This window comes from Grammomys surdaster, unplaced genomic scaffold (genome assembly GCF_004785775.1).
Source record: "Grammomys surdaster isolate TR1022 unplaced genomic scaffold, NIH_TR_1.0 130, whole genome shotgun sequence".
NCBI lineage: Eukaryota > Metazoa > Chordata > Mammalia > Rodentia > Muridae > Grammomys > Grammomys surdaster.
This window is the reverse complement of record NW_021604588.1, coordinates 24,614,373-24,625,998: the sequence shown is the minus strand read 5'-3', so window position 1 is coordinate 24,625,998 and position 11,626 is coordinate 24,614,373. Positions and strand designations below refer to the sequence as shown.

The 11,626-nt window shown below is 47.3% G+C and overlaps 1 protein-coding gene across 1 annotated transcript in view; it reads left to right on the top strand.

Annotated features, from left to right (window-relative positions):
• The window catches only part of Hhat (hedgehog acyltransferase), a 238,387-nt gene that overhangs the window by 9,723 nt on the left and 217,038 nt on the right, over positions 1–11,626 (top strand). The window contains exon 2 of the mRNA XM_028760381.1: positions 4,323–4,452. Coding sequence (XP_028616214.1) covers positions 4,362–4,452 — 91 coding nt within the window. The 5' untranslated portion in view covers positions 4,323–4,361. The remainder of the gene's footprint in view (positions 1–4,322; positions 4,453–11,626) is intronic.

The window sequence follows — 11,626 nt, the reverse complement described above, 5'->3', positions numbered from 1 at the left end:
CCACTGTGCATGCATGTGTCAGCAGAAGTCCCAGCCACTGTGCATGCCTGTGTCAGCAGAAGTCCCAGCCACTGTGCATGCATGCATGTGTCAGCAGAAGTCCCAGCCACTGTGCATGCATGTGTCAGCAGAAGTCCCAGCCATCGGGTGTGTCGACACACACAGCTACTATGGGAAAGACCTTCAGTCTGTGACTGTCTAGACAGGACATGACAAAACAAATGACCCTGACTGAAAATAGCTTGACTTAGAACTCTTCGAGTGGTGTTGAGTGGATATTTTAGCTTGGGTTTACTGGGATGTGATGCCCTCGAAAACCAAGGGTGCCTGTGTACAGAAAGTTCTGTACCATCTGCAGGTCCAGGCATGCACTGAGTGGGGTTTGGTTTCTTTTCCTATTGATGTGATAAAATACTCGACAAGCAACTGAAGGAAGAGCCTTTCTTTTGGCTCACGTTTGAGGGCACAGTACAGGAAACCGTGGTGGCCGGAGCTTGAGGCAGCTGGCCGGTCACACTGCATCTGCAGTCAGGGAGCAGAGAGAGATGAATTCGGGTCTCGGGTCACTTTCTCTGTAGTTCAGGGCCCAGCTCAGGGAATGGTGCCACCCGCCCTCCTTTATGGTAGGTGTTCTCAGTTCAATTAACCTAAACAAAATAATCCTTGAAAGGCATGGCCAGAGGAAAATCCAATCTAGACAACCCACACTGGCATAGCCAGAAGCTAAGCTAATATGGACATTCTCTCCCAGGTGTGCCTGGAGACTTGTCCCCTGGGTGACTGTAGAACCTGCCAAATTGGTAATCAATATTAATCAGCATAGACACGTTCTGTTCATAAGCTCCAGGTTTCTTTAGAAAATCGACGGCAATCTTTAAGCCGCTTGTGCAGGAGCCTCTGATGCTTTGTCACTGATCTCAGTCCTGATGCATCTTCACCCCCGGCCATCCCTGCCCCCTGCTTTGCCCCTCACTGATGGCGCCACCACACTCATGTACTTGGTCAGCAGGTGCTCCACACACTGGCTCCTGGAGAGGGCAGGCTGTAAGTGTTACTAGGTTTTAGCCTTCTTACACCTGCCCACCGTGTGGACTGAGCTGCTGCAGGGCTAACACCTGCCTACTGTACTGGGTAGCTTGGGCTGCTGCAGGGCTCACCCCTGCCCACTGTGTGGACTGAGCTGCTGCAGGGCTCACCCCTGCCCACTGGGTAGCCTGGGCTACTACAGGGCTGAATCTGTGCCCCACAAATGAGAGATGCTATGTGAGTGCTTGAGCGAGACCCTTTTTGGTTCCCGATGAACATGCTGTTTAGAGTATGGAAAATAGAAGCTTGAGAGTTTTGAGGGACTGTTTTAGGGAATCACGAAGGGCTTGGACATTATCTAGTTAGATTCACAGATGCATATCTTTCATTGTTTTTGACAGTGTGGTGTCATTAAATCCTTTGCTCTGATTGCCTTTCTGGGGGCACAGTGCAAATAAACAATGAAAGAAGTGTGTATGTGTATGTGTGTGTATGTGTGTGCGTACTCATGCGTGCGTGCACGCGTGTGCACATGTGCCTGTGTTCATGCATGAGTGGCCGTGGTCCTTCTACATCATAGGACTTATGACAAGTGGTCCTAAGGGCTGAAAAGAGAGGTGGAAGGAAGGAGTGCTAAGGGCTTGTGACTGTCTCTGTATAGGTTTAGTGGCGTTGAGAAGACATTCAAGCATAATTCCTATGGGATGGGAAGAGAAGATTCAGGGAGGTAACCCTGGGCAGAAAGCCCCAGAACATTTACATGCTGTTCAAGGGCTGATGGGCCCTGGGCTGAGCATGGGAAAAGGAAGACGAGTAGTGACTCCGAAGAAGACTTGAGGACTGCCAAGTGCTGGAGGAGAAGAGGAGCAGGTGGGGGTGGCTGTGGTCAGGTTAGTTGCTTTTAGTTGGATTTCTTCCACTCAGGGCCTCTGCTAGGTAGGCTAATGATGCATTAAATCACCAACTAGTAGCTGCCAATGTCTATAGAGTGCTTAGGGCCGGCCCTGGGCTAAGTAGTTTACATTTAACACATCCACCAGCCCCATGGGTATCTGGGAGCTGGCTATGTTCCCATGTGGTTCAATCAGCACATGGCTGAGTGCTGAGTCCTCGTTGGCATTTGCTTCTGTGCCGTTGGGTGGAACCTGTAGGGACCAGATCCAAATTTTAGATGTGCTGGAGGAGACAGTCCTACCGCTTTCCTGATAATTATTAGTGCTATGTATTCGTGCATATGCACACCTCATGTTTAATACAGCTGAGACTGCAGCAACAAGAAATGTTATAAAAACGAGTCCTTCAGAGGTAAATCCTTCACACAGAGGCGTTACTCAAGAGAGGGTAATCTCTGAACAAGTAGGGCTTCTAGAAATTTCCCGTAACACACGGGGTTATTTATGTTCAAATTATAGAAGCACTTTTTAGGAACACTTTACAATTACAGTTCTTCATGAGACGAGACAGACGTCTACTGCAGCCTCCATCCTTCTGTGACAAGAGATATGCTAAACACCAAGAGAAACTTCCCTTCCACTGTTCCTACAGAGTTTCAGAAACCTGTTCTAGGAGATAGACGACGGGAGTGAAATAGGGAGACGTGTTGGAAGTCAGGATCCTCCAGAGAGCAGAAGCTGTCACTCATGGGAGAAACCAGACCCCCATCCTGGGCAAGGTCTCAATCGTTAGGGGAAAGGGTTCCAAAGGCAGGCTGGAGTCAGAGACAGTCCCTGCTCCCGCTGTAAGGACTCCCACATGAAGACCAAGCTACACAACGGTTGCATATATACAGAGGGCTTAGGTCCATCCCATGCATGCTCACTGGTTGGTGGTTCAGTCTCTGTCAGCTCCATTGGCCCAGGTTAGCCAATTCTGTAGGTTTTCTTGTGGTGTCCTTGACCCCTCTGTCTCCTTCAGTCCTGTATTCCAGTCTTCTGAAGGATTCCTCAAGCTCCACTTTGTGTTTGGCTGTGGGTTTCTGTGGGAACTACATGGTGGAAAAGGGGGGGAGGGGAATTCCACAATGTTGGGTCCTGATAACTCGAGAAAGAAGTCTGGAGTTCTAAGGGCTGGAAGCTTTGGCAATGGCAGGCCCCAATGATACAAAAAGTCTGTAGGTTCCAAGAGTTTTATTGTTCATGGTGTGTGATAGATGGTCTGCACCCCCCCTCCCCACGTTAAGCCAGGGGAGGGCTGGCTTAAACAGGGAAGGGGGAAGAGGAGGGACTGGGAAGGAATAATTTAATTTAGCTACGCCCTCTGGCCTTTAGGTAACTCATGAATATGGGAATCTCTCGAGGCTGAAGCCTGTAGTCACACCCTCTACCTGGTGTGTGGATGGTGACGCAAACCTCTCTGGGAGGGCCTGCTAGCCAAATGTGACTGCAAGGTGCAGGTTAATGGAGATGTAGACCGTGTGTCAGAAGTCTGGATTCTGGGGGTGTGGACAAACACCTACCGTTTCTCCAATGGGAATCAGGGTTCAAAGCCCATGTCCAGCCAAGAATCAAGATATCCTTCCACAGCCCGACAGGTTTCTGCATCTGTTTCCATCAGTTGCTGGTGAAGTCTCTCTGATGACAGTTATGCTAGGCTCCTGTCTGCAAGCATAGCAGAATGTCATTAATAGTGTCAGAGGCGGCCTCTGCTTCATGACATGGGATTCAAGCTGGGCCAATCATTGGTTGGCTGTTCCCTCAATCTGTGCTCCATCTTTACCCCTGCTCATCTTGTAGGCAGGATAAATTGTGGACTGAAGGTTTTGTGTAGGGCTGGGTTGGTGTCCCAGTCCCTCCATTGGAAGTCTTGCTTGGTTACAGGAGGTGGCTGTTTAAGGTTTCATAGTCTCCATTGCTAGGAGTCTTAGCATCCTCATAGGTTCCTGGGAGTTTCCATTGTCCTAGGTTTCTAGCTTGTTCCAGAGATGCCCCCCTGCCACCTGATTCTAATTGTGTCTCCCAGGACTCTCTCCCTCTGCATATCCCCCAATTCAGTCCCTCCTGTTCCCATCCCTACCCTCTCCCCCACCCAGTTCTCTTGCTTCATCCAGGCAGAGTGCTTAGTGCCGTGGCCTTAGAAATCATGCTTGTGTGTGTGTGTATACATGTGCACACACATGCACATGTGTATATTGAAGGTAGGAAGGGGTGAGGTCCCTGAGAACAGGGTTTTTTGGTTGGTATTATGTCAGTGTCACCCTGAAAAGTGAGGGGGCCTTGGGAGTGTCAGTTAACTCCGTTGACATCAAGAGGTCAATGTGCAGTGTTACCTTGGTGATATTTTGTCTGTTTCTCTCCTAGAAACTCCCCACGCTACCCTGGGAAGCAGAGTCTCCAGCTATGCTTCCCAGGTGGGAACTGGCTCTCGGCCTGCTTGTTTCCTTGGGCTTCCACTTCCGGTCTTTCTATGAAGTTTACAAAGTCTCCAGGGGTAAGGCACCAAGATTTTCTGATGACCCATCAATGAAGAAGTAGGTGAGAGTGTCTGAGACAGACAATTCAAGAGGACGGTGACAATGTGACTCTCGCTGGGCTTTGCCTCCCACATCTGTGCAGTGTGAATCCTGGTGTGAGCCTGGGATGGTCTCTCCTGCTCTTTCACATGAGCTAGTGGCTTATTTTCTCCAACAGCGGCTGCTTTTCTTCTTGGTGCTGGGCAGGGAACCTCTGAGCGCAGGACCTGTCACTGAACAGTGTCCCCAACCCCTGACAGCAGTAGGAACGTTTGATTCACTTCTCTTGAAGGCCATGAAAAGAATTTGCACTGAGGATTCAAAGTAGATTCAAAGTTTTTCTTTAAACATCTTTCTCTGCAGGCTTATGTCAGACACGCGAGGCTGACAGTGTGAATTGCTTACGCTCCTCCTGTTTTTTTCTCTGTTTCTTTCATCTTGCTGTGCTGCCCAAGCTAACCTCACCATCCAGGGTCTCCTGCTTCAGCCTTCTGAGTAGCTGGGATTACAGAGAGTACCACCACGTCCCACTAGCATAGTTTAATATTTAAATTTTTCCTGTACTGGGAACTGAACCTGGGGTCTTGTAGCACATGCTAGAAGTATTCTATCCCTAAGCTACTTCCCCAAACCCTCCTCTTTTGCTTTTTATTTTGAGACGGGATCTTGCTAAGTTTTCCACACTGGCTATGAAATCGCTTGGTAGCCCAGGCTGGCTTTGAACTCACAGCAGTCTTCCTTCTTGCCCTGGCCTCCTGAGTAATGAGATTACAGGTAGCCACCACTCGGGGCTGCTGGGCTGGACTTTTGGAGGAACAGTAGCTGGGCTCAGAAAATGGCTTAGTAGGTAGAGCACTTACCTGGTATGGCTGATCACCTGGGTTTGGTTCCTAGAACTCACAGAAAGATGGAAAGAGAGAACCAACTTCTGCAAGTTGTTTCCTGACCTCCGTGTGCACACCATGATGCACATGTGCATGCAACACATGATAATAATAATAATAATAATAATAACAACAACAGCAATAATAATAATAATAATTATTATTATTATTATTTTGGGATGGGATTAGGAGCTAGCCAAGTAGCAAAGAATGCTGGGACCGCATGGCCAGAGTTAGGGTTGCAGGCTGTAGACAAACTTGGTCTCTGCCCTTGGGATGTGAGAGAACATAGAATGGTTAGAGCCACAAATCACTTGGGAGACCTGACCTTGGACTGAAGATCAGGTTTAGGGGTGTGACAGCTGTTAAAAATCCATTAAGAGATTTGGGCCCTGCCTTTAAAAAAATACTTTTAAAATTTTATTTTATGTGCATGAGAGTTTTGCCTGCATGACATGCTTGGTACCCACAGAGGCCAGAAGAATGTGTTGGATCTCTTGGAACTGGGGTTATAGGTGGCTGTGAGCTGTCCTGTAGGTGCTGAGAATCAAACCCAGGTCCTCTGGATGGGCAGCTAGTGCTCTTAACCACAGAGCCATCTCTCCAGCCACTAGGCTTTTTCTTGACAGCAGAAGGGACTGTGAGGAAAGTTGATACGGTCACGTAGGGTTGTTCCTCAGTGGATGTTTAGCATCTGTCAGGCCCTGGGTTCAATCCCAGGACCATAACAAAATACCATAGCAACTAGGTTCTGCCCAGCGTATGCTGTCCCTGTAGCTCACCAGGGTTGATCTTGCTGTCCATTCTTTATGTTGGCCATTCAGGGGAGTTGATAACTCCTCTTTGGTGGAAACTGGCCAAGTAACTTCCCTCTTTTCTGGAACCTTGAGCTTTCAGAGACAGTGTGGAAACAGCTCCAAGTCTGGTTCATGCTGGGTCATTTTCTCTTGTCTCATGGACTCTTTATCTCAATATAGTGAGAGAGTATTACTCAGAAGACAGGCTTGGCAGCAGAATTACTGTGCCCATGATAACCAGGTCCCTGAGTCACATGGAGTCTAGTCAGCATGAGATGCCCCATTCTTCCTCAGAGCCTCAGAGGTCCTCCGAAGTGGTCCTGCCTCCTGGAAAGTTTTTCCCCAGCAAGCAAGATGGAAGAGAAGGAGTGTTACCCTCTCCTTTCTAATGCCCAATCATATTTGTTCGCACTCAGTTTTCCCTGGAGCCACAGAGGCTGAGAGAGGAGCTTGGGGAGATTGTCTTGGTGGGGATCCATTTTCCCAGCACACCAAGGCATTCTATTGGAGCAAAAGAAAGCAAGGCTCGTTTTTTGTCAGGGAGCTGGTGTCTTCCCTACATGGCAGCATTTTACCATCAAGTCAGTCTCTTCCATAGATGGCTGGCTGTCTTCCTTGTCATTTGCTACATGATAAGCTGTCTTGGAGTTTTGTGATTTAAAAATAATAACTGCCATTTTATTTTTTACGACTCATTCTTACATGAAAATTTTCCCCCGTGGGAAGGCTTTAGTTTTGTTGTAGTTTTAGGTTAGGGGCAAAGCCGAGCAGCGTGTAGACGCTTCCTAATGTCTGAGTTCAGGGTGTGCTGCTTTCTGTCATGTCCAGTACCACGGGGGTGGGTTTGTCCAGCGGAGTCTGTTTAGTGTATCCTTGTTGGTCACTGTCCCCAGCTTACATCAGAGCTCTAGCGGGGGTAGTGCATACTTTGTAGATTTGAAAAGTGGTTAGTGACATATGTCATTTATAGTACGACACAGCAATTTGTCCCCTCAAAATGCTCTGTTCTGCCAACTTATCTTTCTTCTTACCCACAAACCCCTGGTCTCGTTACAGTCACCATGATTTGCTTTTCCTAGAATGTCGTAAAGCTGGAGTTTCACGGTATATAACCTTTTCCGCATGGCTTCTTTCCTCTAGGGCACAGCACCAAGGGGACTTCAGTGTATTTTAATGGCTCCCCAGTTCATTTTTTTCTCTCCCTCCTTTTCTTCCCTTCTTTTGGGGACAGGTCTCACGTAGGATTAGATGGTCTGTGACTTTTTTACATAGCTGAGGATTACCTTGTACTTCTGACTCTCCTGGCTCTACCTCTTGTGTGTTGGGATCGGGTGTGGGCTACCACTCCCTGTTAGCGCAGCGCTGGGGATCAAACCTGGGTGTTTGCGTGCGTTAGGTTACAACTCCGAGCACAGAGCAGGATCCTGCTATCTGCACACACGATGTTTGAATCATCCTTTCACCACTGAAGGGTGTTGTAGTTACTTCCAGAGTGTTGGCAGGTGCATACACAGCCTGTATAAACAGTTGTGTGCCGGCTTTTAAACGACAGGTTTCTACCTTACTACTAAGCAATGCCATTGCTGGATCCTGTGGCAAGCGCTTTATTTCTGTAAGGAACTGTCCAGCTGTTTGTACCGTGTGACTTGAGAGAGGTGGGGCCACTTACCCGGAACACGAGCAGGAGAAAAGACAATCCTTACCACGCATCTTGCATTTTGCTTTGTTTTTGGACAAAGTCTCATCGTATAACACGAACTGGCTTCAGATTCGTGGTAAGCCTCCTGCCTCATCTCTATGCGGCACCATGCCTGGCCTGCCATTCGTCTAAAGGCTTGCTTAATGAGCCTTGAGTTAATGCCTTTCCTTAAAAGGGGCCATCTGTGTTTGTGGCAGTGTCAGTGTAATGTAAGAGGTTCTGAAGGTGAGAGTCACTAGTTGTCAGTAGTGACAACTGTCAGTGACAGGCAGACACCGTGAAAGCACCTCTGTCTTCTGACTGTATTCCCTGCCATTCATGCTTAGCCTCTGGTTCTTGTGTCCGAGTTGGGGGTTCGTGGCATTCTGGGAATCTGTCTGTTTTTGCGGAGTGCTTCGGTGTAGCATGTCATACCGAATAGTTTTATGTCCGTGTCTCCTTTATCTTTTCCGTCTCTGAGAATGAAACGTTTTTACTTCCACTGCACTTCTCCCTCATTCCTGGCCCCGCCCCCATCTTATAGTATACTTTATTTCTGTCTTCTCTTTCTCTGCCTTTCTTGCTCCATTTTCCCACACACCCCTTGCCGGTGTCTTTTTCTTTCTTTGATCAGCTGTGCCGGAGCGCCCGTGAATCTTCTCAGCTTTTTCCAGCTTTGTTAGAGCACTCCGTTGTTCCTTTCATGCTTTCCAGTTCATCGATTTCTGAACGGATCATTTCTGTCTTTTCTGTCTCTCGGGCTTGCGTTGTTCCTTTTTGTACCAGCGTCATGGGTTGAAGAGTTAGCTCAGTCGATTCCTAAGCAATGTGTTTGTATCATTGCATTGTGTCTGACTGATTTTCTCAAGAGGGTTTCCAGAGTAGGGACTATAGACTGAAACTATACTGATATATTGCAGGTTTCAAAAAAAAAATTATTGGCTGGTGCAGTGCCTTGATGGTTAAAAGTTTTTACTGCTCTGTCAGAGGACTTTGCTTTGATTCCCAGCACCTGCATCTGGTGCCCTGCAACTGTCTGTAACTCCAGTTCTGGGGATCCAAAGGCTTCTTCTGGTCTCCAAGGACACCTGCATGCTCATGGTAAAACACACACACACACACACACACACACACACACACACACACACACACACACTTTAAAACTCTAAAAAAAATTTTTGTTTGTTTGTTTGAACCAGGGTCTTATGCAGCCCCAGTGGCCCCAAACTTGCTATGTCTGACTTGGAGCTCCTGGTCCTCCTTTTTTTTAACCTCCCGAGTGCTGGATGACAGATATACACCTTCATGACTAGTTTCTCTTTCTCTTTCTGGATATTGAGCCCAGGAGTTGATGTGAACTGTGTGAACAGCATACCAAAGAGGCACATTTACATCTGATTTTTTTTGTTTTTGAGACAAGGTTCTTGAGTATAGCCCAGGCTAGCCTTGAACTGTAGACCATCCTCCTGCTTCAGCTCCCCAAATTCTGGGATTACAGAATTTGGTGTGGATCTCCATGTCTGGCTCTTTCATTTTTATTATTTTCTGAGATGAGACCTTGTTAGATCATTCTAATGGCCAACACTAAGTGTTGAATTGTGTTTACTGTCGGTACCTCATCGGATGACAGATGAGTTTCTCTTTTTGACCTGCTAATGATAGTTTATTTTAAGGGAATAAAGTTTTCAGGAGAAGCCCACAGCGGCTTCTGCTGTGTACCCACCCTGGCCGTGGCATTTTATTCACCTCTTTTCTCTAAGTTGGAAAAAAAAATAATCTATTTCTGAGTGCGCCTGGTCAGATTGCAGTTTTTTCCTTGGAGATTCCAACATGGCTCTGAGCCTTTCATAGACAATGGGCACCTTCCTTGTAAACCGTGTGACTGGTACCCAAAATCTCTATCGCTTGGTTTCACTCTCTTGGGAGCTTGTCGAGGTCCAAGTTCTCTTCACAGCAGACTCATTGAAAAGTTCCCAAATGTTTCTGGGCTATTGGCATATTTACCTTTGTCTTTTTAAGGCAGTGTGATGATAATATTTTTCCAGGTCCCTGAGCTTTTTCAGATGTGTCGACCACACTCCAGAGTCAGATACTGCATGCCCCTCATGGCCCCTGTCTGAAGAAAAAGTTCAGATTTCCCCATTTAGCAGATGTATTTTCTTTCTCAAAGAAGTTTGAACTTAGCTAAACTTGGCAGCTTTTCTGTTTTCGGAGGTAGTCAGGTTGGATCCTGCTGACCCAATAGTCTGCAAGCATGCTTTTCTGCAGAAGTCGATGGTTACTGACATTTGCATACAGGCAATTCTGCTCTCTGTAGATTATTTGAGGTTTCAGGTCACCCGCTTCCCTTTCTTTAGCCGGCAGTGAACTGTCGATAATGTCTCTGTAAACAAATGCTAACACCTGGGGATCTAAAAACAGCTTTCAAGGTGGAGAGTTTCTGTCTGACTTGCCACCTCTCATTTCTTAGTTATTCTGTAGCAGTTCTCTGCGGAGTAGGATGCAGCTATAGCGAACACACTTGCCACACGCTTTCACTTTCCCGTTTGTCCTGCAGGCACAGCCATTAATAATCTCGGTCTATGAGGGCGTGACACAGCAACTGTTTTAAGTGGACCTTTTCCTCTATGTGGTTTATACAATGCACCAACCTCACACAGGACAAAGTCTTGGTGAGGAGACAATTACTTCCCGTTATGACTGGAGGATTTGTTTGCAAGTGGGTTGGTGACTTTAGAGAACTCATTCATTTGCTTGGGGGGGGGGGCAAAGGGTTCTGTCCTTGAACAGGTGGCCTTGCCCTGGGATCTTGCTGAGGGTGGGAAGGGCCACCGAGGGAACTTTGGTGATAGGACACCTTGGCACCTTACCCTGCCTTAAGGTTGCCAAGGATTGAGTCTGTCTCCCAGTGTCCTCACAATCAAGGCTCCCAGTGTGTTAGATGGCATTTGACCAAGTCCTTATCACTCACAAAACTACTGAGTCACTGCCTTCCTCCAGGGACACTAGATCTCTTAGCCCAGCCCCTTTCAGGCTTGCTTTGTTATCGCCTTCTGTGTTGATTGTGGTTCTTACCGAACTTTTTGCTGAGCACAACAACATGGTGGGTTGGGAAAACAGCCAACAATGTGGAATGGCTTCCTCATTCCCTATCTGCTTTGTTGTTTTGAGATGGGATCTCTCATTGAGTAGTCTAAGCTGGCTGCTCTACAACCTTGGAGATCCTCCTGTCTCCACCTCTCTGGGGCTGGGTTTATAGCTGTGCACTGCTGTACCAGGCTTTTCCTGTGCGGAGATTTGAACTCAGGACTTCATGCTTCTACAGCGAGTACTTTAGCAACGATGCCATCTCCCCTTCTCCCTCTACCCAAAACATGGCTCTATCAGCAATTGGCCTAAGAAGTTCAGAGTTCAGACGTGGCCTTCCGGGGAGGTCTTCCTGACCTTTGCCATTTTTCATCCTATTTATAGATCTTATGTGTTTTTATTGAGTTATTTGTGACCCACACTCTCATTCTCTGAGAGATCTTGGAGGAGGGAAGAACTTGAAGCCCTGGACCTCAAGTGTCATGGAAAACCTACTTCTTGTCATGTATGTCTCTGCTGTAGCATAGTCTGCTTATAAATATTTGAGTGTTGCTTGCCACTAAGCTATTTTGCTAGAAGCTCATCTTTTCTGTTCCCTTCCATGTTTTCATTTATTGCCAGTCTGCCGTTCGACCTCTGGTTTCTTAGGGAGATAAGGCTCCTTGGGAGCTGATTGGAGTTTTTCAAATGCATAGAAACAGCAGGA